The 24,698-nt window shown below is 54.3% G+C and overlaps 9 protein-coding genes across 9 annotated transcripts; 5 read left to right on the plus strand and 4 right to left on the minus strand.

Moving 5' to 3' along the window:
• Nucleotides 1-561: 561 nt before the first annotated feature.
• Nucleotides 562-4,146, minus strand: CHGG_08357 (uncharacterized protein; the record flags this gene model as incomplete). The annotated part of the gene is made up of 4 exons (XM_001226283.1): nucleotides 562-2,145; nucleotides 2,217-2,313; nucleotides 2,507-2,543; nucleotides 2,982-4,146. 4 exons carry the CDS (start codon nucleotides 4,144-4,146, stop codon nucleotides 562-564), a joined length of 2,883 nt encoding a protein of 960 aa, XP_001226284.1.
• Nucleotides 4,147-4,694: 548 nt separating this feature from the next.
• Nucleotides 4,695-5,516, minus strand: CHGG_08358 (uncharacterized protein; the record flags this gene model as incomplete). The annotated part of the gene is made up of 1 exon (XM_001226284.1): nucleotides 4,695-5,516. The coding sequence occupies one exon, from the start codon at nucleotides 5,514-5,516 to the stop codon at nucleotides 4,695-4,697; it is 822 nt and encodes a 273-aa protein (XP_001226285.1).
• Nucleotides 5,517-6,331: 815 nt separating this feature from the next.
• Nucleotides 6,332-8,020, plus strand: CHGG_08359 (uncharacterized protein; the record flags this gene model as incomplete). Its single annotated transcript, XM_001226285.1, has 3 exons — nucleotides 6,332-6,334; nucleotides 6,530-7,240; nucleotides 7,292-8,020. 3 exons carry the CDS (start codon nucleotides 6,332-6,334, stop codon nucleotides 8,018-8,020), a joined length of 1,443 nt encoding a protein of 480 aa, XP_001226286.1.
• A 1,036-nt stretch (nucleotides 8,021-9,056) lies between these two features.
• On the plus strand, nucleotides 9,057-10,826 carry CHGG_08360 (uncharacterized protein; the record flags this gene model as incomplete). The annotated part of the gene is made up of 3 exons (XM_001226286.1): nucleotides 9,057-9,278; nucleotides 9,335-10,146; nucleotides 10,202-10,826. The coding sequence occupies 3 exons, from the start codon at nucleotides 9,057-9,059 to the stop codon at nucleotides 10,824-10,826; spliced, it is 1,659 nt and encodes a 552-aa protein (XP_001226287.1).
• A 576-nt stretch (nucleotides 10,827-11,402) lies between these two features.
• On the plus strand, nucleotides 11,403-13,509 carry CHGG_08361 (uncharacterized protein; the record flags this gene model as incomplete). The annotated part of the gene is made up of 5 exons (XM_001226287.1): nucleotides 11,403-11,493; nucleotides 11,608-11,688; nucleotides 11,749-11,894; nucleotides 11,988-12,613; nucleotides 12,666-13,509. The coding sequence occupies 5 exons, from the start codon at nucleotides 11,403-11,405 to the stop codon at nucleotides 13,507-13,509; spliced, it is 1,788 nt and encodes a 595-aa protein (XP_001226288.1).
• A 484-nt stretch (nucleotides 13,510-13,993) lies between these two features.
• Nucleotides 13,994-15,949, minus strand: CHGG_08362 (uncharacterized protein; the record flags this gene model as incomplete). The annotated part of the gene is made up of 1 exon (XM_001226288.1): nucleotides 13,994-15,949. One exon carries the CDS (start codon nucleotides 15,947-15,949, stop codon nucleotides 13,994-13,996), a length of 1,956 nt encoding a protein of 651 aa, XP_001226289.1.
• A 794-nt stretch (nucleotides 15,950-16,743) lies between these two features.
• Nucleotides 16,744-17,313, plus strand: CHGG_08363 (uncharacterized protein; the record flags this gene model as incomplete). The annotated part of the gene is made up of 3 exons (XM_001226289.1): nucleotides 16,744-16,902; nucleotides 16,983-17,167; nucleotides 17,223-17,313. 3 exons carry the CDS (start codon nucleotides 16,744-16,746, stop codon nucleotides 17,311-17,313), a joined length of 435 nt encoding a protein of 144 aa, XP_001226290.1.
• Nucleotides 17,314-17,909: 596 nt separating this feature from the next.
• Nucleotides 17,910-20,027, plus strand: CHGG_08364 (uncharacterized protein; the record flags this gene model as incomplete). The annotated part of the gene is made up of 3 exons (XM_001226290.1): nucleotides 17,910-18,066; nucleotides 18,139-18,455; nucleotides 19,023-20,027. 3 exons carry the CDS (start codon nucleotides 17,910-17,912, stop codon nucleotides 20,025-20,027), a joined length of 1,479 nt encoding a protein of 492 aa, XP_001226291.1.
• Nucleotides 20,028-21,180: 1,153 nt separating this feature from the next.
• On the minus strand, nucleotides 21,181-22,808 carry CHGG_08365 (uncharacterized protein; the record flags this gene model as incomplete). The annotated part of the gene is made up of 5 exons (XM_001226291.1): nucleotides 21,181-21,465; nucleotides 21,525-22,003; nucleotides 22,085-22,244; nucleotides 22,347-22,579; nucleotides 22,658-22,808. 5 exons carry the CDS (start codon nucleotides 22,806-22,808, stop codon nucleotides 21,181-21,183), a joined length of 1,308 nt encoding a protein of 435 aa, XP_001226292.1.
• Nucleotides 22,809-24,698: the final 1,890 nt, after the last annotated feature.

Here is a 24,698-nt window from a genome sequence, read left to right on the forward strand (position 1 = left end):
TGGTAATAGTAGCTATTCAATATGGGGGAAAAGTCAAATATGTAGCCCCGCGTGTTTAGGAAACTTGGGCTTGCTCCTCTTCTCTGGTCCCCAATCGTTCCCGGGTTACGATGCTCATGAACGCCGCCGAGATTTCATGCGTCGAAGTAGATCTGTGGTACCTTGAACCTCAACGCCAGCTCGGGCTCGGAAGGCAACCCCAAATCCGGACATGGGCATCGCTCCACATCATACATGAAGATCGCCGTCCACCCCCTGCACCCCGCACTCTGGTGAGGATCAATCTTCAACTCCAAATCTCGTGGAGTCTGGCCAGGTTGAACATGCGCGGGGAACGAGGGGAAAGTCGATGACGCACATGTTCGTATATGTTGAAAACCCGGAGTTCGTGTGCACTACACTACTATACTTACATGTCGACATCGTTGTCGGCCAGAGTTCCGAGGAACGCCTAGCCCCAAGCCCCCAAGATCTTGGCAGCGAAACAGGGAAGAGAATACCGAGAGTCAGAGTCATGTCCTTCTGTAGGAGCTACCTAATTACCCCTATTTACGCTCAAGTCTAAGAAAATTCCAAATCCGTCGATATGCTGCCCCATTTTGCCCTTGCCATGTCCGCAAAGTAATTCGTCTTGGCTGCCCAAACCCCTGTTCCCGCTTTGGGCAACACCTCCCTCACCCTTTTCAGATAGGTGGAATTCAAGCTCATCATGGGCTTGTCTGGCATGGACCGCGACGGCCGAGGGACCGCCATTGTGACGTTCCGCTTTTGCATCTCCTGGAGGATACGCACAAACACCCGAGCACTCACATCAGCACCCAAGGTCCAGGACGCCGTCTCGTATCCGGTGAGAAAAACCATGTTGGGCACGCCTTGGAGCATGGCGGCTCGCCACGCAAACTTGTCGGACCACTCAAAGGGCCGGCCGTCTAGTGCGAACCGGATCCCGCCGCCAAACCGGAGCTTCAGCCCGGTCGCCGTGACGATCAGGTCAGGGTGAAGCCTCTCGCCCGAGTCCAATTCGATGGTCTTGTCGGTGACAGTCTTGATCGTGCCCGTGACCACGTTGGCTTTGCCAGACCGGAGCGTGGCAAAGAAGTCACCGTCAACACAAGCGCAGAAACGCTGCTCCCAGGGGTTGTACCGGGGCTTGAAGTTGGGGTCCCATGGGATGTCTGGCGGCAACTGCTTGATGGTTACGTACTTGATGATCCGCTTGGCTAGCCCGGGCCATGTCCGACAGAGAACAGTGGTGAGATGGCTCCTGACAAGCCACATGATGCGGTTGAGATAGTGAGCCATGCTGATAGGGAGGATCGCAAAGAGCAGTGCCGTTATGATGCTGTTTGATGGAAGAGAAAAAACGTAGCCGGGACTTCTCTGTAGCATAGTGACGTGTTTCGCTTTTTCAGCCATGGCAGGGAGGACGGTTACGGCGGTGGCGCCGCTACCAATGATCACGACTTTCTTGTTGGTGTAGTCGTAGTCTTCGGGCCAGAATTGTGGGTGGATGACTCGCCCAGCAAAGTTCTCAATGCCGGGGATCGTTGTTTCCAGGGGTTTTTCGTAGTCGTAGTAGCCCGTGCCCAGCAGCAAGAACCGTGACCGGATGGTGAGGCGCTGGTCTTGTCCGGCCACTTCAACCTGCAGCTCCCAATTCCTGTTCGCCGTGTTCCAGTTAGCCGACACCACGCTATGGCGGTAAAGGATATGCTGGTCGATGCCCTGAGACTCGGCCGACTGCCTCATGTAGGTTTTGATTTGCTCGGCAGACGCAAGTGAGACATTATGCCTCCACGGGCTCCAGGGGAACCCGAAAGTGAAGATATCTGAATCTGAGCGGATGCCGGGGTAACGGAACAAATCCCAAGTTCCCCCGAGGGTGTCCCGTGCTTCTAAAATGGCGTAGCTTGTGCCGGCTGGCCCTTCGGTTTGGATTCGATACGCAGCGTTAATTCCCGAGATGCCAGCGCCGATGATGATTGTGTCAAAGAACATGTCGTTATCCGGCTGTGCGCCGACGTTGCCGTTCGCCATTGTAGTGTGACAAGATCCAGGAAGACGTAGAAGGGAGTGATGAGGCTCGAGAATGTATCTTCGAAGTGAAACTTGGGCTTTGCACCCTTTGCTTGATGTACCAGATCTCTATCATCTTTTTGTGAACAAACTTCCCCCGTCGTTAGACATGTATGATCGGTCCCGTCGCGGCCGCGTACCTCCGTACGGGTAAGTCCCGATGCACCTCGCAAGTTGATCGCCAGATTCCGGAGCGCTTCCGAATGACACTCCACGTTGCGTGGCGCCAGAACTCCACTACCTACCTAAGCCAGTGCCGTCAGGACCCAGGGGTCGCAAACTGAGTCTAATCTGGGCTCGATAGCCCGCCGGTGGCTCCTATTCAGGACATTATGTGGGGTGCAATTGGCTGCCCAGCTTGGAGTTCATCCCAAGGTAACCTAGTATCCGATACCGATCCCAAAACGGTGGGCCACTAACTACTTCGTACCTGGAGCATTTGACATCATCGCGGACCAGCTCGGAAACTATGCCAGAAGTGAGCACAGTCCCAATTCAAACAGCCAATACTGTACCAACGTTGTATTCTCTTCTCCGCGTGCTGTCTTGCACGGTTCCACCCCGCACGACCCCAACACCCCACGCTTCAATGCTTGATTTTGACTCCTTTACCTTTTACCTCGGCTCCAAAGTCAAAGCTGCTCCATACCGTCGTCATCTTTCTTTGACCACGGGAACAACACAGTTTAATACCACGGCGTTTCCGTTTTGAGATACATAAAGCATGTGCGGTCATGAGCACGAGGCCGGCTCGATTTGATTGCGTTGTATTCCTCGGTAGATTGATTCACCAGGCTTCTCGGAAGCTATTCCATTTCAGAGATACTAGACCAAGCCCACCTATCCCGACCTTTCCCCCAGAACTAGGTAGTCAAATTCCAATTATTCGTAGCTCAGTTTCATACCCGCCGTTGCCGAGAAGAACTTGCCCGCTTCCTTCGCTGCCTCCTCGGCCTCACTCTCAAACCCGAGCCTGGACCCCAGCAGGAGAATGTCATGAGGACAATCCCGGGACACTCCCAGTTGCACCTTCCATCCAGTGTCCCCGTAGCGTTGCGCAAGAACCTGTATATCGTCCCAGAGCACCTCTCGGTCACCTCCATGAACAAACATGGGCATGTCGGCGGCGGGTGGCTTGAACGGGTGGTGAAGCGGTGATAGGTATGGCCCTGAAGGGTCGGCTCCGCCGGAGACGGATATGGCGCCCCAATATCCAAATTCCTTATTGAGATAGTCGGTTTTGTAGTTGGGTGACTGGCGCATATCTTGGTTGATGGCGGCTGCCACGTCTACCCACGGTGACCAGAGGGCAACGGCGGCTGGGGCGGGTATGTCCAGTTCGACGCCGTGCTCTTGAATGTATCGCAACAAGGCCAGAGCAATGTTGCCGCCCGCCGAGTCGCCCGAAAAAATGATTTGATGAGCGGGGATGCGCTTTTCGTGGAGGAGCCAGAGATAAGCCGTCAGCGCGTCTTGGACCGGGGCTGGGAACCGTCCGTTGCTGCCGCTGGAGAGCCGATATTGTGGTGTGCAAACGAACTTGCAGCCCATGTGCTGAATTAGGACCTGAGATAAATATCCCGTGTCCTCATCGCGTCCGTTTCCGATGGCGAATCCGCCGCCGTGAAAGTGCAGCGCCACAGTGAGCTCTGGTCGTACCAGCGCCGGAGGTGGCGGCCGTGCTGGCGTCCAGGTTGTGCCGATAGCCTCTGCATGAATCACGGCATCTGAAAGGGGACCCCTGTAGAGCTTCGGTGACCGTGGGTGCATCACTTCGAATCGATTGCGTTCACCGCCGGGGCGGAGCGTCAGTCGGTCTCCCCAGCGCAGGCGGGACCAGTAAAGAAGGACGAGCCTGACTACCCGCATACGGGCCGCTTGGTTGAGTGACCACTCTTTCGTGGGTCGTGTCCACGGGAACAGAGTCAAAAGTACATCGAACATAAAATGAGCCAGCAGGAATGGCGTAGTCAGGATCGTGTAGCAGTACGCGAATAAGAGTATTCCGTGGGGGGGGCTTTTGGTGCGAGCCTGAGAAACACTCGCGTTTGGCGGCGGTGACTTTCCCATGTTTCAATCGTTTGGAGGAATGGTGAGAAGGTTGGAAGGTTGGTGGCTGTTGAAGTCCAGGTCAAGTTCTGTGATGGGCGAGGTTCCATCTTTTCTATACTTTCCCATGTGGGAGGAGGGAGAGGGGGGGGGGGGGGGCGGGCAACGGGGCTATGGACAGGGGTATGTCTGTCCATTGTCATTTCCGCTTGCGGCTCACTTAGACAGGCTGAGGCTGATTCCCACCCAGCATTGGGAACATGCACAGAAAAATGTGAAATGAATCACGGCGATATTATGCACAGGTTACGGAACGTGGTCTAATATGTTCATTTTGTCTCCAGTTCCCCAATATCACTAAGCAGTGAGGGAGCCCAGGGCAAAGGGGGAAACTGGAAAGGTCCTCGCCGCCTTCATCAGAAACCACCTAAATGGCGGATCATACGTATAGATACCTTCTTAAACGTAGATGGTTACTTGTGCAGACGCCTGAATCTTGGCTCCCGTTAATCTACATAACTTGTCCTTGCCAAAAACTTCGCATCCCTCCAGTGCCGGAGTGTCCTCGCCTACGGTTTCACTGCTCCCCTCGCGACGGCATCACGAATGACCTCCTGGAGCCATGTCGGCCAGCCTCGAATTGCAGATATGCCAGTAGCCGAGTTTGGAATCACCAGCTGGCCACCCCTCCGGCTCTTGATCTGAGCAATGACTTCATCCGCAATCCGGTCGCTTGTGAGCATCCGAACTCCAGAGCGCTCAAGGCGGCCAGCAAACCCGTCGACGAGTGGCGTCCGGACAAAGTTGGGATGGATGACGGATGTGAGAACACTCGGGGCTTTGTATTGATGTTTGATCTCAGACGCGAGCGACTCGTGAAAAGCCAGAGCTCCAGCTTTTGTTGCCGAATAATCAGCGGCTGTGGCGAGAGCGACAAAAGACGCGATGCTTGCCACAGTCACAATGTGGCCTTTGTTGAGCTGGATCATGCGGGGGAGAAATTGCTGCGTCGTAAACCACAGGGACATGACATTGACGCCGAATATCTTACGGAGGTACTCCTCTGGCGTCTTAAGAATGGGCATAGGCCGGGCGATCCCCGCGTTGTTGACGAGGATGGAAGGATGCCCAAACTCGCTGCGGACTGCGTCTGCTGCTGCCGCCACGGATTCGGCCGACGTCACGTCGCAGTGAAAAAATCGGATGCGTGGATTCCCTTGCAACTCCTTGGGCAGCTCCTGGATGTCCAATACCGCGACGCGAACACCAAGGGCCACGAGCCTCTCGACAATTCCCTTCCCGATCCCGCTCGAACCGCCTGTGACCACGGCAATTTCGTTCGGCCAGTCCCACCCCTTTGCCGCAGTGAGACGCCAAGAGTTGGAGGCCATGGTGTTCAACACGCCGTTCACTGTGCGGACGAGGCTCAACACGGCAAGAACACGAAGAGAGGTTGTCGCGAGATGGGGCGGGCGGGATAAGATCGATGTCATCACCCTTTCCGGGACAACTTTGGCGGCCGAGTCGATGATACGGCCCACAGTATCAGGGTAGTACGTGATAAACACGAGGATTGGGCCCGATAGAACGGGCGAGAGCATTATCCGGCCCAGAGATGCTAACATGTCGATAGCGGGGGAATAGAGAAAAGAAGCCATGCCGAAGGGATAGCCTCAGAAAGACGAGATGATGTCAACTTTGGGGTAGGTGGTGAGATGGGTGAAGTGCGGAGGGGACACTTGGTGATTGAACTTAGCAGAACGGGTGACAAGCGAGAACAATATTCAGGAGTATGGAGAATGCTGAAATTGGCCTCATAATCTAGTCTACATATACACTATCCCTCGTCACGATTTCACCTGTGCACCGTACTTTGCTTGGTCGATTTCTGGTGTTGTGCCGATGCTGAAGATGCCCCTCGGCAACCCCCAGAAAAGATCTGCAACAGTGCTCCATCTGGCTGGGATGCTAGGCCGGATACAACCTCGGCATGCATCGCAAGCTAAACCACACTAAGTAACGTGTCCTTGGGGCGACGCGCTTGCCTGAGGCTTGATGTTCAACGTGGCAGCGCTCTGGCGTCGCAAGCTCGGCCTTCCCCCAGATTTGTACTCGGCCCAATATTCTCCCACCTCCTCCACCGTTCGGCATTGCAGCGGTTCCTATCACCCGCTTCCGGCTCCGCGTCTGCTTTGAGCTGGGAACGATGGTATTTCCAGGACACTTTAGCAGGGGTTGTTTGCGCTGTCGCCAGCGGAAAGTAAAGGTTGGTGGTGTTGGATGCTGCCCCCTGACCCGCCCGATGGAGGGACTAACTGTCACTGGCTAAAAGTGCGACGAAACCAGACCATCATGTCGCCGTTGCGCAATCTACGGTAAACCATGCACTGGATACACGGATCAGTTTCAGTTTCGACACCGCTCAAGTCCCGCCTCTGTCGCGGCTGCTGGTCCAGTGGCGGCGCAGGAATGCAAACAAGAACAGCAGGACAAGACCCCGAGACGCAAAAGTTCCCAGCAAGCCGGAGTGACAGGGAAGGGCGGTGAGCAACGACAACGGCGCAAACAACAGCCCATACTATCGCTGCGTCACACACCGGAACGGCAGCAGCAACGAGGCATCGGGAATCTTCCTTTGATCCAGGCTCTTCCTCGCGCACCAGATCCTTGCTACGACAACGTCTCACTGTTCTATTTTATCCATCGTTTCGTCTCACCAAACCGAGAGGATGGCTTCCCAGGTCACCTGAGCTTCCTCCCCAGCCTGTACGACTCCCACAGCCATGGCCTCCTGGAAGTGGCCACCCTCAGCGTCGCCCAAATGGCGGCGTACAACAAATTTGGCGGCGAAAAGTTCCGCGTTCAGTCATACGAGAACTATAGCCGCGCCATCCGGATGTTGCAAAACCTCATACAATCCGAAGAGCAAGCCACCGATGACAAAGTCATAACGTCGGTGTTGCTCCTCTGCATGCTAAACGACATCTGCGGTGAACAAGCCGGTGGCGCCCGCGAGCACGCTCCTGGGCTTTACTACCTCGTGGAGAAACGGGGGCTGGAGCAGATTGCGACCAGACGGGGAGCAGAGCTCCTCTTCTTAGCACTCATTCGGTTGGTAAGTTCTAGCGTGTTTCCATGTCGGCCCAGCTGCTGGGCACGCTGTTAGGAGGCCGTATTGACTCTTTGGCAGCATGTCTACTCCTTCATACATGACGATGACAGGTATGTCGACCCAGGGGCCATTGCCAGCGCCTGGGGCGTCTTCGACCCCCTACTCCGCGCTCTCGGCATGATGTCCAAGACGCTGGTGCTCCGACATCAGCTGCTCTCGGGCAGTGTTTATCTCGATGCCGAGGAACAATTATCCGTGATACAAAAGTGCTCTGAGACGCTGGACGACTTCCATCGCTGGGATATTGAAGCAGCAGATTATTGGCAGAGCATGTTCAAGAGGCTCGGGTCGCCGACGGCACTGGGCCAGGTTGCATCCGGAACGACGCACTACGACGTCGAAACGGCTTGCACTATCATCTTGATCCGGTCTGCGCGTCTCATCCTGCTGATGAGCATGATCACGCACCATTATCAACAAGAACAAGGCGGCGGTGTTGGGAGGATGTTGGACGAGTACCTCCCATTTCTTGAGATGGATGTCACCACTGTGATAGACGACATCCTCGCGACCGTGCCATACGCACTTGGCGATGTTGCTCCCGGTGGACTCCCCGGGACCGTCCCCCCACGACGGGGCTGCCGCCATAGTCATTGTTCACTCGATTCGGCTGGTGTCATCCTGCGCGTACGTGACCCCAGATCAGAGCGTAAAGGCGACGGAGATTTTGGCACGGCTCAACGCCGGCATCGGGATTCGAGCTGCGGTAGTCGTGGGGGATGATGATATCAATAAAACGAGATGGGCACAGGAACAGATCTTGCTGCGTTCGTGGATACACCCGACCGCGGGATGGAGTCCCGGCTCGGCAGAAGACACCCATGGTCCTGTGGTAGGCACTCCACACAACCTGCAGTGACAGGTCCAGCGCAAGGTGGAAACCCAGTGCTGGATTTCGGATACATCCTTGGCTCTTGATTTGGGATCATGTATTTTCGCTTTCCACTTGGATTGGGAACAAATTTGGGTCTCTTATCTTTCCAGCTTTATTTAGCACGATGTTAATTCGCGGGTTTAATACACTCGTTGTCTTTACGATTTAGGTACCTAATGACGAGTGATGATCAAAGTACCACCGAGGTCCCAGCCAAGTTGAACCACCGCGGACGAGATCTGATAAAGTGACTAGGCAAATCCAAAACAACACAAGCGTGAGGTGCATTTGCGGCACGCTTGTCTAAAAAAGGCCTCGTTATCTTTGCAGGAGGCAGTTCCTCGGTTCCGTCCCGAAGGATCGATCACAACCGTCGCGTGGCTCTACCCGTTCCGCGGGGAATGTCTCAACCTCGCACACTAAGCTGAATGGGGATGGAGCTTGCGACCTGCTCGGGCTGGGGTAGCGTCGCAATCCGAAATCCTGGGACGAAGGACATGCTCTCCTTTCCGAAGTCCAAGTGGGGCTTCCAGGACACTTTGATCGACACAAGCAGCGGCATCCGGGGATGAACTTGTATGTCCACCCCACTGCGATGATGCTTCTTCGTTGTGGAGGCGGCTTCTCGCCGTTGGCAACTCTTCTCCCTTCCACATCGAACGCGCGTCGTGGGAGTCAGCAAGCGGATGGAAACTAGCAGTTGACCATGCTTGGTTCATTCTTCCCAATACCATTCCTAGGTTACCCTCGAACAAGTCCATATCAAATTCCACTTGTCCCCTACCTTTGCCAGGCGAACATCATCATCACTTTTATGGCTTTCTCCTCGATGGAACTCCACTAGCAGTCTCACCCCCCGTCCAACTAGCACTCGCGGCGCACATCATGGCTATTGCTTCCCGTATTTTCAGCCTTCCTGGCCTTACCATCGCTGGGGCCGTTGAATATCTTGTAATTGTCAAGTTACTGCCAGACTACTTCGGTTTACAGGATGGGTTCACAGCCATCGTCGGCACAATCCTGGTCAACTATGTTTTGGGAATCGTATTTTGGGCACTCTTGTATCCCAACGTCTTCAGCCCTCTTCGGCGAATCCCTGGGCCAAAAGTAAGTGAACCTCGAAAGGATTTGTTTCCAGGGAATGCTCACCAAATCCTTTGCAGGCAATCATCAGCGCTGCTTATCGGACCCTCCTCGTCAAAGAAGGACCTGCTGGAGACCTGTTCCTTGACCTAGTCAAACGGTATCCGGATCAAGATTTGGTCGTCTTGGATGCTTTCAGGCGGCATATCCTCGTCGCTAAACCTCGGCTGCTGGCCGACTTGTTTTCGCACAAATGCTACGACTTCGCCAAACCGAGGAGGATCGCTTCGTTTTTGCGCCTCATCATTGGGGAGGGCCTCATCACCCTAGAAGAGGACAACCATAAGTTCCTCCGTAAAAACACTTTGCCTGCTTTCCACGCCCGGCACATTACGGATCTGTACCCCATGATGTGGACCAAGGCCGGCATCTTGACCAGAAAACTTCGAAGCGAGATTGCCAACGACGCCACCAGTGAGTCAAAGGGATCGGCCGTGCTCGAATTGACTGGTTGGGCGAGCAAAGTCACTCTCGACATCATCGGCATTGCCGGCATGGGCCGTGAGATAAACGCTGTGGAGAAATCGAGCGATCCTCTCCAAGAACTGTACGAGGAACTGCTGGAACCGGACCGGGAGAAGATCGTCTTCTCCGCCCTAAACCTGGCTTTTGGCTTCTCCCTCATCAGGTTGCTGCCGTGGAAGATGAACAAGCTCTTTGTTTACTTGACCACATCACTTGACAACATCTGCAGAGATCTGATCAAGGAGAAGAGGCACGCAATCGTCCAGAAGGATGACGACCACTTCGACATCTTGTCCCTTCTGATCAAGTCCAACAACTTTGACGATGAGGTCCTCAAAGACCAGCTTCTCACCTTCCTGGCTGCAGGGTATGTCAAATCGCGGAACGTAATTCCCGCTTCGCTGCTGACCCATGTCCCCTAGTCACGAAACCACAGCCTCGGCACTCACCTGGTCAGCGTACCTCCTTGCCAAGCATCCAGAGATCCAAAAGAAACTACGGGACGAGGTCACGGAGGCACTCGGGAAAGACCCCGTCTCCGGCGAGCCTTCCGCTGACCTTATCGGTCTACTCAAGCAAATGCCCTACCTGAACGGCATCATGCATGAGACACTGCGGCTGTACCCCACCGTCCCAGTGACCATGCGCGAGGCGCTCTGCGACACCAGCATAGGGGAGCAGTTCATTCCAAAGGGCACTGAGATGGTCATCTCCATCTGGCAGATCAACCGCTCGCCCGAGATCTGGGGTCCGGATGCGGGCACCTTCCGCCCCGAGAGATGGATCAACGCCGATGACGGGAAGACGAATCGGCACGGTGGCGCCAAGAGCAACTATGACTTCCTGACCTTCCTGCAGGGGCCGCGGAGCTGCATCGGCCAGGAGTTCGCAAAGGCCGAGATGCGGTGTCTGCTCGCTGCGCTGGTGACAACCTTTTCGTGGGACCTGGCTATGGATGAGTCAAAAATTGTCCCCAGGGGAGTTATCACTATCAAGCCCGAACACGGCATGTACTTGAGGATGCGGCCTCTGGATCGTGTGGACTGATATGAATTCTTTTGCGGTTTTGACACAGCTGAAATGATCTAGAAATAATGTCGTCAATCTTCCATTCACTCAAAAAGTGCCGTAAAGTTGAGATCGCAACTCATCAAGGTCTATTGAAGGGATCCTTGTTCCTTCATTAGTTGTTAAAAACGTCAAGGCTGTTAAGCAGTAAACACACTGTTGGTTGACCCAAGGGGTAAAATCCCCTCTCTCCCTTACTACCGGGTAACGATATGCTCCCCTCACGGGTTTGACAACAAGTGGGCGTCAGGCTTATCCCGGCTGTCCTTCGCCGAGCCCGCCTCCCCGCACTCCTTAAATTGAGCGGGGTTCTTGTTTTGTACGCTCATTGGTAGGTTGTGGATAAAACGGGGTATTCGCCTTTTGACTTCATCGAGTGGAGGGAAGACCCGGTTTTGTCATGGCTGAGTCAGGGGACTTGGTTTCAACCACGAGTCTTTGCCCTCCCAGCCCTGCAGATCCTCAAGACATACGATTAGTATTTCATGGCCATACTTGGCTGCTGTAAACAAGTCCTAGGATAACGGAAGCCAGACGACGACCTTAGCATTGGAGATGGCGGACGAGGTGGTTGTGAAGACCGATCTTTTGATCGTAGGGGCAGGTCCCGCTGGAGCCTCCCTTGCTTGTTTCCTTGCCGCTCATGGTATGTTCGGGTACCTCCCTGGTGGATTGGGCGGGTAGAAGTCCGTGTGGCCGCGTGCAGCCGCTTAACACGGGTCTTACGAGAAAGAGATGTTTAACTCTGTCTATAATGTAGGCAGAAAGGGTATCCTAATCGCCGCGGCGCCGGGCACGGCAGAAACACCCCGTGCTCATATTACCAACATGGCTGGACTTGGTGTGTAATTTAGGTCATCAACAAACACAACTCTGTCTCGGCTAACAATGATTGGGGTAGAATGTTTGCGGGATATCGGCCTTGAGCAGGACTGTCTGGAGGTTGCCACGCCTAGCCACAACATGGCACATACCAGATGGTGCCGTAGTATGGCTGGGGAGGAATTTGCGAGAGTGTACTCGTGGGGTCACGACCCAAAACATAAAGTAAGGGACCAGCCCGGGACATCGACTCGGCGAATCGCAATCGGAACGCGGTGCAACCCTCGACTCCGTCACCACACTGACACGACGAGCTAGGGTGACTATGAGGCGGCTAGCCCTTGCGATCATGTCGACCTACCCCAGACACTCCTGGAGCCAATCCTTACCAAGAGAGCAATCCATGAAGGCTGGACGCTTTGGTTCAACACCAAACTGATCGGCCTCACTCGGCCGTCGCCAGACCTCGTCATCTCGGAGGTCCTTGACGAACTGACCCAAAAGACCTACAAGATCCATTCCCGGTACTTGTTTGGTTGCGATGGTGCTAGGAGCCAGGTCGTCCGTGAGCTGAAGATCCCACTCATCAAGAAGCCCGGACAGGGGCTGGCATTGAACGTCCTGGTGAAAGCAGACATGTCGCATTTTATCGCGAACCGCATCGGCAACCTGCACTGGGTGTTCCGCCCCGAGGATATGAATACCCCTCCTTGGGGATGGGCCACTATTGTTCGCATGGTGCGGCCGTGGAATGAGTGGATGTTCATCTTCCTGCCTGCCCCTGGTGCTGACCTGACCGCGGATGCAATGGACGCAACCAACGAGGAGTATCTGGAGAGAGTGAAGGAATTCATTGGCGATGATTCGGTCAAAGTTGAACTGTTACACTCCAGTAAATGGTGGATCAACGAAATCGTGGCCGAGTATTACTCTGATGGCAATATGTGAGTCCAGGCGCGCCTCTGCTCGCCCCCTTGCTGACTTAGCTTTAATTAGTTTCTGCCTCGGCGACGCAGTGCATCGTCACCCGCCGTTTAACGGCCTAGGATCTAATACCTGTATCCAAGATGCTTTCAACCTCGCGTGGAAGATTGACTACGTCATGTCCGGAAAGGCAGGGCCGCAACTACTGGAATCTTTCAGCAAAGAACGCCAGCCTGTGGGGGTAGATATCATCACCCGGGCGAACCAAGGTCTCCGGGATCATAGCCAATGGCAACAGACGATGGGGATTCTCGAGACCGACGAGGCTAAACGCCTCGAGATCTTGGCAGAGTTTGACGACCAGGGCGAGAAGGGCCACAAAAGAAGACGAGCTTTCCAGGAGGCCATTGAAAATACCACGACCGAGTTCCACGGCCTCGGCATCGAAATGAACCAGCGCTACGAATCGGATGCCGTGTACCTGACCGACCAGGGCCCGCCGCCGGTGCTGCCCAAAGGGGCATGCAAAGTCAAGACGCACCAGATCACGACGTACCCCGGCCGCCGCCTGCCCCACGTCTGGCTTAACAAACGACTTCCCACCAAGCCTATCTCAACCATTGACTTGGCGGGACACGGCCGCTTCTGTTTGCTGACCGGCCCGGGGGGACAACAGTGGAAGGACGCCGCTCGGTCCGTTTCCGTATCCACAGGGGTCGAAGTTGTCGCGTACTCGATAGGTTGGAAGCAGGACTTTGAAGATGTCTATTTCGACTGGGCCAAGAAGCGCGAGGTGGATGAAAATGGGTGCGTTTTGGTTCGCCCTGACAGATTTGTAGCGTGGAGGTCGCGTAGCATGAATGCGGACCCAGAAAAGAAGCTCGAGGAGGTGATGAGGACAATCCTCGCGTTATAGAACGTAGGACGGGTCGAGGTTGGGATTAGAAAGGAATGTTTGTCGTAACACTCGATATATTTGACTACATGAGGCAACTAAGTCGACGAAGATCATTGAGCTTCTCAGGAGGGACGGTGCGTGAAGGGCTGGCGTGGGAGGTTTCGTTGGATAATAAGTATTACAGAACACACACACACACACACACACAATTTATTCCGCCCGGCGGGCCTAACCCGAAAGGGCAACTATCATACAATCTACTAATACATATCCTAAAATGGATCCTGATCTCATGAAGCCCGTACATCCTCCTTTTCTGGCTTATCTCCTTACAATTTTGCCCTCTCTGCTGCGGATGCTCGTGGGTTAGTTGTACGAATAGTAAGCTGGCTTGAAGGCTAGTCTCCAAGTGTCCAACGTCCTATCTTCGGCGGCTGAAGCGCGCTTACTCCGTGTGATACGAGATGAAGGGGGTTGTTAGTCGGGGTTTAGGATGGTGAGGTTAGTTTGCTTCATTCTGTTGTTGTTCAGTCCTCAGACGACCTGTGGCAATGGCAAAACGTATCGTCGCCCGCACCGCCCGCATGTTGGGGGACCAGTCCTTGTCATCCGAGGGCGACTTTCCTCCCAGGTAGAAGGAGAGGTTCCCCCTGTGGACATCCGTACATTGCAGCATCTCCCTACGGTGTTGATCCCATTGCTTGCATCGGAAGAGGAAGTGGTCCACTGTCTCTCTGGCTTGTCCACACGTACACTGATCTGACGGTGCTGCTTTGATGCGATGCAGGTATGTGTTGAGCTTGGCCATGCCTGTTCTAAGCTGAGCAAGCACGCCGGCCTCGCTTCGGGACAGGTGGTCGTATAATAGTTGGGTGTGCTTCCCTGGTAACGCTATATCGACTCTCTTGGAATGTCTGCCCACTTTGTCAGGTAAGGACGTGGGCGGTGCCCGCTTTGCCCATGCGATACGGAGGGCTGTTGACCGCATGGCAGGATCCTGCGTTTGTGGCGTAGCGTCCTGCCGTGTTGCTTCCTTTGCTTTCGCTTTGGCTGTGTTCAGGAGCTCGTTTTTGGTACCCGCTTGGATCCAGACGACCGATATCGTGTTTCCCGCCTTGCGTAAGGCACTTATCGCATCGTACGCCTGACAGAGATATTGTTGTCCTGATTGCTGGTGTGGTCGTTCCAAGGCCATCACGGCTGCCTTGTTGCTGGTGGCAAGGATGATCTTTCGGTACCTGATATTTCGAATCAACCTCAACGCGTACCCAATAGCCGCAAGCTCGCCTGAGAACGGGTTTTGCTCCGACCTGGAGCCCAGCGTCACACTAAAGGCTTCGTTCCTTGAGCCATCTCGCATCGGCAGCGGGAGACGGACGACTCCTCCGATCCCGACCATGTTGTTTCGTGCGGAGCTGCTTACGGCGATCCGGACCGCCCACTCTGTCTCTTTTTGCTGGATGCCCGTTCTGTCAACCGTAGTGCGGACTCGCCTCTCCCATGGCGCTAATACGACGGGAGCGATGGTTTCGAGGCTGTCCAATGGGACGTCCTTGAGGAGATCTGCTACTTGAAAGAAAGGGGAGCGGTAGGATCTCCGGAACTTGCGCATCCGGGAAGTGGTGTTGCGGAGTGGATTCGTCTCTGGTAGGGTGTGGATGTCCGTCCACATCTTGATCGCCCTCTTCCAGAATCGATCTTGAGCCGTGGGGATGTGAGCTTCTGCTTCTGCTACGCGTGTTGCTACCGTGCTGAACGTTCCTATGATCCCTTGCGCCGCGACCCTCTGCACCCTGTGTATGGCCGGCGCGGTCTTCCAATTACATTGGTGCATCCAGACGCTGGATGCGTAGTCCACCACTGGCGCGACCATGGCGGTGAACAGCTGCCGCGCCGTAGCCGGGGATAGACCACTGAGCCGTTTCAGCTCCATCGCCGCGCTGAGCCCTTTGGAGGCCGCTCTTGCGATATGCTCCTTATACCTGAGCTTGGCATCCATGACCACTCCAAGGATCTTAACGTGGTCTTTCGGCTGAACATCTTGACCCTTGATCGTAAAGGGCTCCGAGTTGGCTTTATAGGCCTTGCGGGTAAAGTGGATGACGGCTGTCTTGTCTGCTTCAAATGTCGCTCCGCTTCTCTTTTCCCAGTCTAGTGCTTGGTCGATGATTGCTTCGATGCCCTTGCGTGTGCTTTGTGCCGTCGGTCCTGTGACCCAGGCGGTAAAGTCATCGACAAAGGCTATCGCACCACCGTTGCTATCGATCTTTCGCTGGACCAGATCCGCGTTGAAAAAGAGGAACAAGATAGGGGAGAGGGGCGAGCCTTGGGGCAGGCCAGCCTGTGGGAGGTCCCGTCGTTCCGCAGCATGCCCGTTGACCTGGATAGAGGCCGTACGGTCAGAACAGAAAGCTTCTGTCCATCGGCACAGCTCTTCCGGGATACCACGTGCCCTCATCCTCTGGACCAGCCGTTCCTTGCAGACTCCGTATTACAGAACACTTGATTTGTAAAGGATACCTACATACCTAGGTAGGTACCTATCCAACATATGGACGCAACCCGTTGGCTGCCGCCACATGGATCTAGTGCACTCTCAATGTTACATCGCAGTCCGGCGGTCTTGTGAAAACCACCACGCAATTGCGCAACATGCAAATTTTCATACCTCTCCCGCCCGCTTCCTTGGTTTTGCTCGACCATTTGACAAGAAGGTCGGAAACCACGGGATCCGAATGTGTTTGGTCGATGTCTTGGCTGTATCATGACGTCGACGATGCTCCCTTGGCTGGACTTCATTCGCCCAACTATTGGCAACGCCCTTGCACCACCTTGGATTGGTACACCAATGGGGAAGCGAATGCTGTCAGCTGCACTTATCCTGCACCACATGAGTGGTGTTTCCAGTGGCGACTATGGCATAAAATCTTGGCAGATTCACGTCTGGGCCACCACCCGCCATCCAAATGATCTTCGTCGTTATTCGCCCAAGATGCAATATCTGACGTGGGTTGTCATGCGTCCATCATAAGTGCGCGATGTCAAGGCAAAACTGGAAAAGGCGTCATAGCCAATAAAATGGATGCAAGTGATATAAAGGGTCATCTTCTAGGACTCCGAGTCGCTCCCTGGGCCGTCCAACAATTTTATGCCATTGCCAGTAAATAAACTCTCAACACCACTGACGCCCCCATCTTCTCCGACCCAACTCCTATCATTGCTAAAGCAGGCGGCAGCGCCCGATCATACACCATGGTCCACGGAGACACTCGTGCCCGCACAGGGCTCACCACCTTCCTGCTTGCGAGCAGCGCGCTAGTATGGGTTTCGGCCGTGATCGTGATGGGTATCCTCGCCTACCTCGTCTCGCGCGGATGGGGCGGAGACCACATCATTTATGAACTTGTGATTGTACGTCGTGGGATACTAAGTTCTACATTTCATAGCCTGTGAGGAATGGGCGAACAGTGACTAACCCCGACATTTAACAGTCTGTCCTCACGACGGCGTTCTTCCCCTTGGCTTTCTTCCTCGTTATCTCGCCAGGCTTCATTCTCCTGTTCAACTTGATCTTCTCGTACCTCTGGATCGTCGCCGTCTCCTTCACCGCTTCCGACTGGAGCAATAGTCACTCCGACCTGCTGCTCGCGGTTGAGGCCTTCAGTTTCATTGCATTGTGAGTGTCACTCTTGAGGACAGGAATTTGACTGGCTTGGAAGTGCTGCTGACAGGCCCGGCAGCTTCTTCCTCTTTTTCAATATTCTTTACGATTGGCACTACGGTTTCTACCGGACTGGTGTTCATTCGCGGGCCGTCGTCTAAGGTCAGAACCCAGCCATCTAGGCAGGGAGGTACACAGCAGTTTCGTGCTCCTGGCCTAATAATAAGGTGTTAAGGACCTACGAGACCAAGGCAAAGATGAATAATAATGAGGGATTCTCTCTAAACGCCCTAGGAAACGGGGATGTGGAGAGAGGCTATTTGTTTTGTTTCATTTCCGTCATTATGAAAGAGCCAGGAAATACTTGTGGCCTTGATCTGTCGGATTATTTAACCCAACCTTTTGAAGATACCTTTTGCAAAGATTCATGCTTCTCTTCCTGGCCAGGTCCCAAGTCCGAGTCTCTGTGTGAGTCATCCATATCACGTTGCTTGGTAGGTGTCTCTCGGACTTAACGATCGGGATCGAGTTGCCGCTGGCGTTTTCCTGCATTTAACATGCTGGGCCATCGGGATGTAACCTGCCAGAGCGCACCCATGCTTCTGCAATAGTGCGGCACAGCCTACCAGGGACTGCAATGGCACTGGTTGAAATCTGTTGCCCATAAGAGTAACAGTCCCCGGGGCCGGGCCGAGCGGCTTTTGTTGGAAAACACCAAAGAGCTGAGCCATGCGCCCCCGTCGTCGATGCATACAACATGTCGAATCGAATCTCGCAAAACTTCGTTCTGGCGCTGTGCCTGCAATTGGCGGGCCTCGCTCAGGGTCATGTCGTCATAACCTATCCAGGCTGGAGGGGTAATAACCTGGGCCACACTGACGAGTTTCCATTTGGGATGCAGTGGATGTATCCGTGTACGTACTGGCGGTCCCTTGGTGATTGAGATGACGATGACTTACTGACGATCCTTGATATCCCTAACCAAGGCGGCGGGCTCCCCGTTACTACAAACCGCACGCATTGGCCCATCGGTGGTGGTGCTGTTGCGTTCCAACCGGGCTGGTTTACCGGTCATGCTTCGGCGTTGATATACATCAACATTGGATTGGGCGAGCAGCCAGAGAACTACTCACAGCCCATAGCCAAGTTTTATCTCCAAGGTCCAACGGATAACCCGTATCCAGGCTCAGTTTGTCTTCCCCAGCTCACACTTCCTGATGATGTGAGGGGGCAGGTCAAGAGCGGAGACCTTGCGACGATTCAAGTGATTGAAGCGGCAAAGCATGGCGCTGGATTGTTCACTGTGAGTGTAGCCGCAGTGGACTGACGGGGTCGGTCCCTCGGTGAATGGGGCTGACCGACAATAGTGTGCCGACATCATCTTTACCGACGACAACGACGAGGTACCCGAAGTTAACGAGCGCAATTGCTTCAACTCGACCAGCATCAGAATCTCAGATGTTGCAATACTCGGGTCCCAAGAACTTCCCTCAGCTTGCGCGGGTATCGGATCGACGGCTGCCGCAGCGGTCACGGACTCAACGGACACGTGGGGGTGGGCCTGCGTGTCAAATGGACGGTCAGGGTTGTTTAGCACATCGGGCGTGAATTACAGTTGCGCATCGTCGACGACAACTTCAACCCCAACTTTGACTCCAAACGCGTCGGTGGATGAGAACAAGGCGCAGAGCACGAGGGACAAGAGCGGTGGGATGGTTGTGGTAGCGATTTCCCTGATCTCAGGAGTCTTTATGCTATTACTTTGAGGGAAACAGTTCAACAGTTCACTGTATAGTGATGAATTGTCGTGTCACTTTGGCAACCAACTTGGAATTGACAATTGTTTTTGCAATGTTATTGTTCAAGGAAGACTGGGGAAGAATGCGCGGCACAGGGCCAAAACTCCCCTGCCACTCGCGCCATGACAGGTCCGAACTTTCCTTTTTTAGCAAGTGGGGTGAGACAACAGACCCCGCAGCGCGTACCCCTGTATAAACACCCGAACGCGTCTTATAACTCGACCAGGTGCGTCAGTTACGAGCCCTTGGCAGCCTGTCGATATCACAACTGCTCAACTTTTCCCGACAACTATACTCCCACTCCATTGCGGGTGGTATCTCCGAGATTCTCACAAGTCTGCACCATGAAGGTCATTCCAAGCCCCGTCTTGGCTACCAAAGCCACCCCCCCCCATGCGCGCCACGGTCAAGGTTCTGCTTCCTCTCCACGAGTTCCTTCCATCCTCGCTCGCCACCCGATCCAAGTTGACTTTGTTCGGCCTCAACGTCCCGCCATCGTTCCTGGGAATAACCGCGCGGCCCAACACATACGCCGGAACTCCGGGCCCAAGCACTCGATTTTGGATGCCAAAGTCAACAAACCCACCAGCCATCGAACCAGGGTTGGGCCGTGGCTTGAAAATATCGAAGCATCACACGGGTTGCCTTCCCCAACTCTAGATCACCAATCACCTTACTCGCCCTCTCGACGGAGGTCGATGTCGCTTGGCACATCCTCACCGCTTGGAGCCAAGTTCACGAGAAATCCTAATTCTCCTCGGGTTCCGCTTGCCGACATCACATCGCTAGTGTTGGCAGCTGACTGTCCCACCACCTTTTACGCATCTGAAGCTGCCGACGCCCAATCACAGTCATCAACAAGCCTTGCGTCAGACCTCTCCGGAGCAGTCGACATGTTGACCGCAGACGAGGCGAAGCGGCTGCTCCTTATGTCGGCCCAGTCCAATATGTCATTGGCCGAGGCCATCCGGGGGATCGCCATAAGCCGTTCCCAAACAAAATCGAGTAAATCGACCCAGCAAGTGGACCAGGATTACTTGGCCGACACCTTTGTGTTCGATGAGCACCTCTACTAGGGCGCAGCACACGACACAATGGTCACGAAACAGCTTTCCATGACCGCAGCCGATGCTCACTCTCCGCTTCAGATCCCGAGGACAGTGGTATCTGGCGCGGCATGGTCAGTTGAGAGGCGACGGGGTTCACAGCCTACACATGCAGAAAGACACGCCGTGCTCAACCGATGGTAGGTGTGGCTCCCGGTCTTCCGAGGACGCCTATCACAAATTCCATGGGACAATCTAACGAACGAGAGTAGTAGCATCCCTTTGGCTCAGGTGTCTAGCTAACCATGATCTGGCCACCGCCCGACGCGTTGCGGAAGTCTATCGACAGCCTATGTGCAGCCATCGGACATCCGCTCTCGAGTCGGGGCCAGCTTGGGTGCTATCCCGTGGTGATTGGGCTGTGAGGTGGGGAGAGGCGAGTAACCTCGAAAAACACGTCGAGAACGAACGTTGTTGGAGGGCTCAGGGGGGATTCAAGGATGATCCACAACCTAGGTCACTTATCTCGGTTTCTCCGCGCGAGGGTAGTGGTGGAACGCCTGCAGAAAGCAATGAACGGATTGTCGCCGGAAGTGGCAGTGGGAACTTGGCAAGTTCTGGGGCGAGAGGGGGTGCTGTCTGGTGGCAATATCTGAGGAGATAAAGGGAACTACGATCCTTACCACTATTTACTATGTAGTTGAAACCGTATGTAAAGAAACTGCGGAACTTCACTGTGATACCTAGGCCCTGCAAGCTGCAAGGAGGTTCTGGGGCATGCCATTTTGAAGGGTAAGGAACCCATTGTGGCGAGGGGACAACACAAAGTGAGAAATAGGAAGGTGTCGTGGTCGCTGGGTATTTGACGGGTTCAGGCAGGCTCAGGCGCCTCACGATCCTCTAGGTAGTACCGCCCGTACAGATGTCGACGTTGATGTATGATCTGGGGCAGACCTGTTCGTTTCGCTATTTGATAACTAGTGGTTTCCTAAAAAGACGATGCGTGGTCAAGCACCCGTGCCATGCGCAATTTATGGAGTTTTCGGATTTATTTATTATACCAAGAGCAATAGTACAGTTGACAAAAGTGACCGCCCAACCTCATTGTAGTGACACTTGTACAGCAGCATACGCCATAACAAAATTTATCCAGCACACCGTGGAGTCGTGGACCTTTCTTTTGTTAGAGCGTGGTCAACTCCGGCGTACCCTCAGCCCGCGGGAAGGAGAACTTGGTCTCCACGAAGACCTTCTGGATGTTGTCTTCCTTGGAGTCAAACTTGTAGTAGACCTTGTCGATGTCATCGATGCGGAAGCGGTGTGAGAGCATCTGGGTCGGGTCTAATTCGCCTTGTTGGATCTTCGACAGAAGCCCCTCCCAGTATTTCATGACAGGGGCCTGGCCATTACCGATGAGACGAATACCGCGCTGCATCAAAGATCCCACGTTGAGGTGGTTGGTCTTGTCCTTCGTCAGCAGAGGCATCATCAATCAATGCGGAGAATTAGGACTCTTTCTTCACTTACGTATCCCACATACACTCCCGTGATTCCAGCCCGGCCGTAATTCCTCACGCCCTCAATCATCTCGTTGAGGATCTCGCTGGTGTCCGTCTCGGCACCGAGCGACATCTCCAGCCAGTGCATCCAACCCTTGGCATACTCGCCGGCTGCGCACTCGATGGCCACGTCTGGCCCGCGCCCGCCGCACAGCTCCTTGAGCTTACTGACCACTGTCTCCTTGTTTGTAATGCCAAAGCTGAGCTTTTTGTAATCGAGTACTTGGAGCTTGTCCTTGTGCTCGGCGGGCCAGCGTTGAGAGATGGCAGAAAGTCGGGGTTCGGTGTCGATGGCAATGACCTTGCTGGCACCCTCCCCCAGAGCAAAGACACCGGCCATTTGACCGATGGGCCCAGCACCGAAGATGGCTACTTGGTCGCCGGGGTAGACGGCAGTGTCTTTGACGGCGTTGTACGCGGTGGGAAGGACATCGGAAAGGTAAAGAGCTGGGCGCGGTTAGACAAGACAAACGCGTGACACGCACGAGGTAACTAGTGGCAAGAACGTGCCTTTTTCATCAGGAACACCGTCCGGTATCTCTAGAAGGTTGGCGTCCGCGATCGGCACCCGCACGTATTCGGCCTGACCGCCGGCAAAACCACCCGTGAAATGTGAGTACCCAAACAAGCCGGCGGTTCGGGAGCCGTACATGGCCTTGGCGGTTGTGTTGGAGTTGGTCTTCTCGCACTGCGAGGAAAGCTTTTGCTTGCAATAAAAGCACTACCCCCAAGCCAACTGTTAGCACTAATAAGCCACGCAAAGGAGGGTGGGTGATATTCGGGTGTTTACCTCTCCGCACGTAATCTGGAAGGCGGCGACATACCGCTTTCCGACCTTGATATTCTTCACCGCCGGTCCGACTTGGTCGACGACGCCGCAGAACTCGTGTCCGAGGATGTCGCCCTTGCTCAGCTGGATGATGGCGCCGTGAAGCAAGTGCAAATCACTCCCGCAGACAGTAGTTCCGGTGACCTTCAGGATCACATCCTGGTCCTCCAGGATTTTGGGTTTTGGAACCTCAACTGTTGTTGAAAGGCGACTCGTGTCAGTGTCTGATCAGTGTATCCTCAACCTCGGGTCCGGTGTTCGGGGCCACCCACCGACTTCGACCTTTTGCTTGCCCTGCCATACCAACGCCTTCATGGTTTCGTTTGGATCGTCAACCCCTTCATACTTGGAAACGTCTTGTTTGATATTCTCCTTTCCGTGTCCGACGGCCTTTTCGACCATGTAGGCGGCTTGTGATGCCATCGTGGTTGTAGTTTTGTGGGCTGGGTTTTGAAAGCACAGGAGTCCAAATCCGTCGTGTGTAACTGGGACTGGTAGCTAGCTGTGTAAGATAAACAGAAGTCAATTGATGGCTACGTTAAATATCGCGTGAAGTGGGACTCTACGATGTTGAAACCACTCTTCTTCCATGAATGGTTGGTTGTGCTTCCAGCGTTGAATCACACTGACTGGAACGGCAAGGGGCCAGGCATCGTCATCATCTGAAGTTGGCAAAATTGGTTCATTTTTATTGGGCGTTGGAACTGGGAAGTCAGGTAAACGGCGAGCATGGGATGGCGATGACGATATAGACCCCCTAGCTGTCATTGGTACCTTCCTCGAAAACGGACAATCGAGGGAGTGGGCGCGAAGGCGGGTATACAGGCATTTTGCCCGGTACCTGGGTACTTTCACCACTCCGTCTGACGCTCGACCCCACGATGGGCATGCCACGGCACGTCCGGTCAAGATCGGCGTACAACTCTGTGGACAGCTCGAATCCGGCTGCTGTCTGGACTTTGTGTGGGTAATGACGTCACGGTTTGGAGACGGGACATGTGTCACGGATTAGGACCCGTACGGTCTTGGCTTGCAGGACGCAGGACGTCCCGTCCAATCATTCACGGAAACATTGGACCAATCATAACGCCAGAAGGGGGTGCTCCCGGCGCTCCCTTCCAGCCCCGGGAGCACGGGGAGCATCTACGCTCCCAACGCTCCCAATGCTCCCCGGGAGCATAGGGAGCACTAGGATCAACGGCTCAGATAGCATTATATAGCCACTCGTTCTAGGGAGCTCTGGGAAGTTCTCCAGTTAGCAATCACAACTACAGTTCGCTACAAGCTCAAAAGCCTACTGTTGAGACAAGTCTTTGTTGTGCACCCTTTGGCTGCACCGAACCTAAGCACCCTTGAAAGATTACCTTCGACCGAAGCCGAACCCTAACAGGACCGGGTCCAGAAGTAGGTTCGTCACAACATGGGGCCACACCCTCCTCATCCTGCCAATGCCACCGAGGCCACCTCCCACTTCTTGTGATTATAATCTCGAGGCCCCGTAAACCTCGCCGTGCTAAAGGTTGACCCCAAATCTACACCATGTTGATGGTCCTACATGTTCCTTGAAGCTAACCTAATCGTCACAAGAATCCGTGCTAGGGTAAGAAATGAAACAATGACTGTGCAGCAAGCTTCACAGGCCAGCCTGTTCCTTTTCATAATTTACAACGTCTACCTAGGTTTTAGGCTTGTTCCGGAGCAGCTTTGTCTTCACTTTTGTTAGGAGTCTCTCTAATTGTACGGGGTCGCCAACCTAATTGTCCGGGGTCCGCACAGACTACATGGATTGTGTCAGAATACGGGATTCACTGGTCCAATCAGGCAATCAAGTATGGTTGTTGTCCGCGCTTGTTCTGCGTCCGTTGTATTTTTCGGTGTCCTCTGTTTTAGACTCCGACCTGTGGGTCCCCTTGGGGTTTTTACCCGTCGAAATGAGAAGTGATGGTTAAGTTCAACATGCCCCGTTTTCTTCATATCCGAAGCCTCTGTTGGACGTTATACGGGTTTAACGAATATTGGCACAGCGCAGGACACGGGGTTCATTGGGGTCGAAATTGAATGGGTTCAACTGATTTCTTGATTGATGATTCTCGCAGATTCGGAAGCCGCCTTTTCTCTGTCCCCAATTCGGGTCTGGTGCCTGGGGCTTACCAAGGTGGCCTGAGGCAGTCTGATTACTCATCCTTTCCAACAGCCTCCACCCCGATATTCTGACAGATTGCGCCACACCTGAGAGGGGCTGAGCCTCGGCAACCCTCGTCCAACCCTAACCCCCGTTGAGAACCCACGAGCCTCCCCCTTTTTTCCGTGGCC

Source organism: Chaetomium globosum, genomic scaffold (genome assembly GCF_000143365.1).
Source record: "Chaetomium globosum CBS 148.51 scaffold_6 genomic scaffold, whole genome shotgun sequence".
NCBI classification, from domain to species: domain Eukaryota; kingdom Fungi; phylum Ascomycota; class Sordariomycetes; order Sordariales; family Chaetomiaceae; genus Chaetomium; species Chaetomium globosum.